The 1,542-nt window shown below is 56.2% G+C and overlaps 1 protein-coding gene across 1 annotated transcript in view; it reads right to left on the bottom strand.

Moving 5' to 3' along the window:
• CSMD2 (CUB and Sushi multiple domains 2) overlaps nucleotides 1-1,542 on the bottom strand; it is a 258,061-nt gene that overhangs the window by 14,855 nt on the left and 241,664 nt on the right. Inside the window, exon 58 of the mRNA XM_033519645.1 lies at nucleotides 394-567. Coding sequence (XP_033375536.1) covers nucleotides 394-567 — 174 coding nt within the window. The remainder of the gene's footprint in view (nucleotides 1-393; nucleotides 568-1,542) is intronic.

Here is a 1,542-nt window from a genome sequence, read left to right on the forward strand (position 1 = left end):
TCCACACCGTGCCCTCTGCTCCCAGGGGCCATCCTGATCTCCAAGGACCATGATGATCCCATCCTGATCTCCAAGGACCATGATGATCCCGTCTCTTCCCTGTCCTCTGCTCCCAGGGGCCATCCCCAGCTCCAAGGACCATGATGATCCTGTCTCTTCCCTGTCCTCTGCTCCCAGGGGCCATCCCCAGCTCCAAGGACCATGATGATCCTGTCTCTTCCCTGCCCTCTGCTCCCAAGGCCCATCCCCAGCTCCAAGGACCATGATGATCCCATCCTCTTCCCTGCCCTCTTCTCCCAGGGGCCATCCCCAGCTCCAAGGACCACAGGATTGGGATTGGAAGTGAGGTGAGCCCCCAGATCCTGCAGCTGTGCCCAGAGGGGTGCCCCTTACCGATGCAGCTGGGCTGGGTCCCGCTCCAGGTGCCATCGGACTGGCAGAACCTCCGTGCCGATCCCACGAGCACCAGCGGGGCCAGGCAGGAGAAGGACACGGACGAGCGGTAGGTGAAACCTCGGTCCTCCCGCCTGCCCTGGGCCGGGGTCCCCGGGTCCCCACAGAACACGGCTGCAACAGCAAAGGGACAAGGACATGGCCACAGATCCCTCCAGGAATGTCACATCCCGTCCAGGTCTATCACAGCCCATCCAGCTCCATGATTAACTCGGGAATCAGAAGGTGTTGCTGGCTGCATTCCTTGTAATTCTCTCCTTTTGGCCGTTAATTAACTTCCACCTTCTCCCCTGGATTTGCCTTTTTCCCCCCTCTTTATTCTCCCATAATTGCACGGTGTCACTTTGTTCCTTGGGTCACTAATTACCCCAGATCCAGGGAAAGGATCATGAGGAATGGTGAGGGTTTTTTGGGATTTAATATGAAAATGGATATTGTGCAGCTGGACAAGGAACTCAGAGGTGCCTTTAGCATCAGGAAATGTTTAATTCCCCTTTTTTTTGGTGTTTGCTGTTGTATCAAACCCACCCAGCATTCACAAAACATTCACAAAACATTCCCAACTTCTGCTGCAACACGGTGCCCTTTGCCAAAGGACGTCTTGGCAGTTCCAGGAGTCCTGATTGCAGGAGATTTGGTCACTGAGGGCAAACACCCAGTTTTGAGGATGTTTTGTAGGCAGGAACACGGAAAATGCCTGGATTTGGCCCAAATGTGGCCTCACCCCTCTGTCACAAGGGTGGAGTAACCACCACCTGTGTCCCTGGAGTGACCACCACCTGTGTCCCTGGAGTGACCACCACCTGTGTCCCTGGAGTGACCACCTGTGTCTTTGGAGTGACCACCTGTGTCCCTGGAGTGACCATCACCTGTGTCCCTGCAGTGACCACGTGTGTCCCTGGAGTGACCACCACGTGTCCCTGGAGTGACCACCATGTGTGTCCCTGGAGTGACCACCTGTGCTTTGGAGTGACCACCTGTGTCTCTGGAGTGACCACCTGTGTCTTTAGAGTGACCACCTGTGCCCCTGGAGTGACCACCTGTGTCCCTGGAGTGACCACCTGTGTCCCTGGAGTGACCACCTGTGTC

This window comes from Parus major, chromosome 23 (genome assembly GCF_001522545.3).
Source record: "Parus major isolate Abel chromosome 23, Parus_major1.1, whole genome shotgun sequence".
Lineage (NCBI taxonomy): Eukaryota > Metazoa > Chordata > Aves > Passeriformes > Paridae > Parus > Parus major.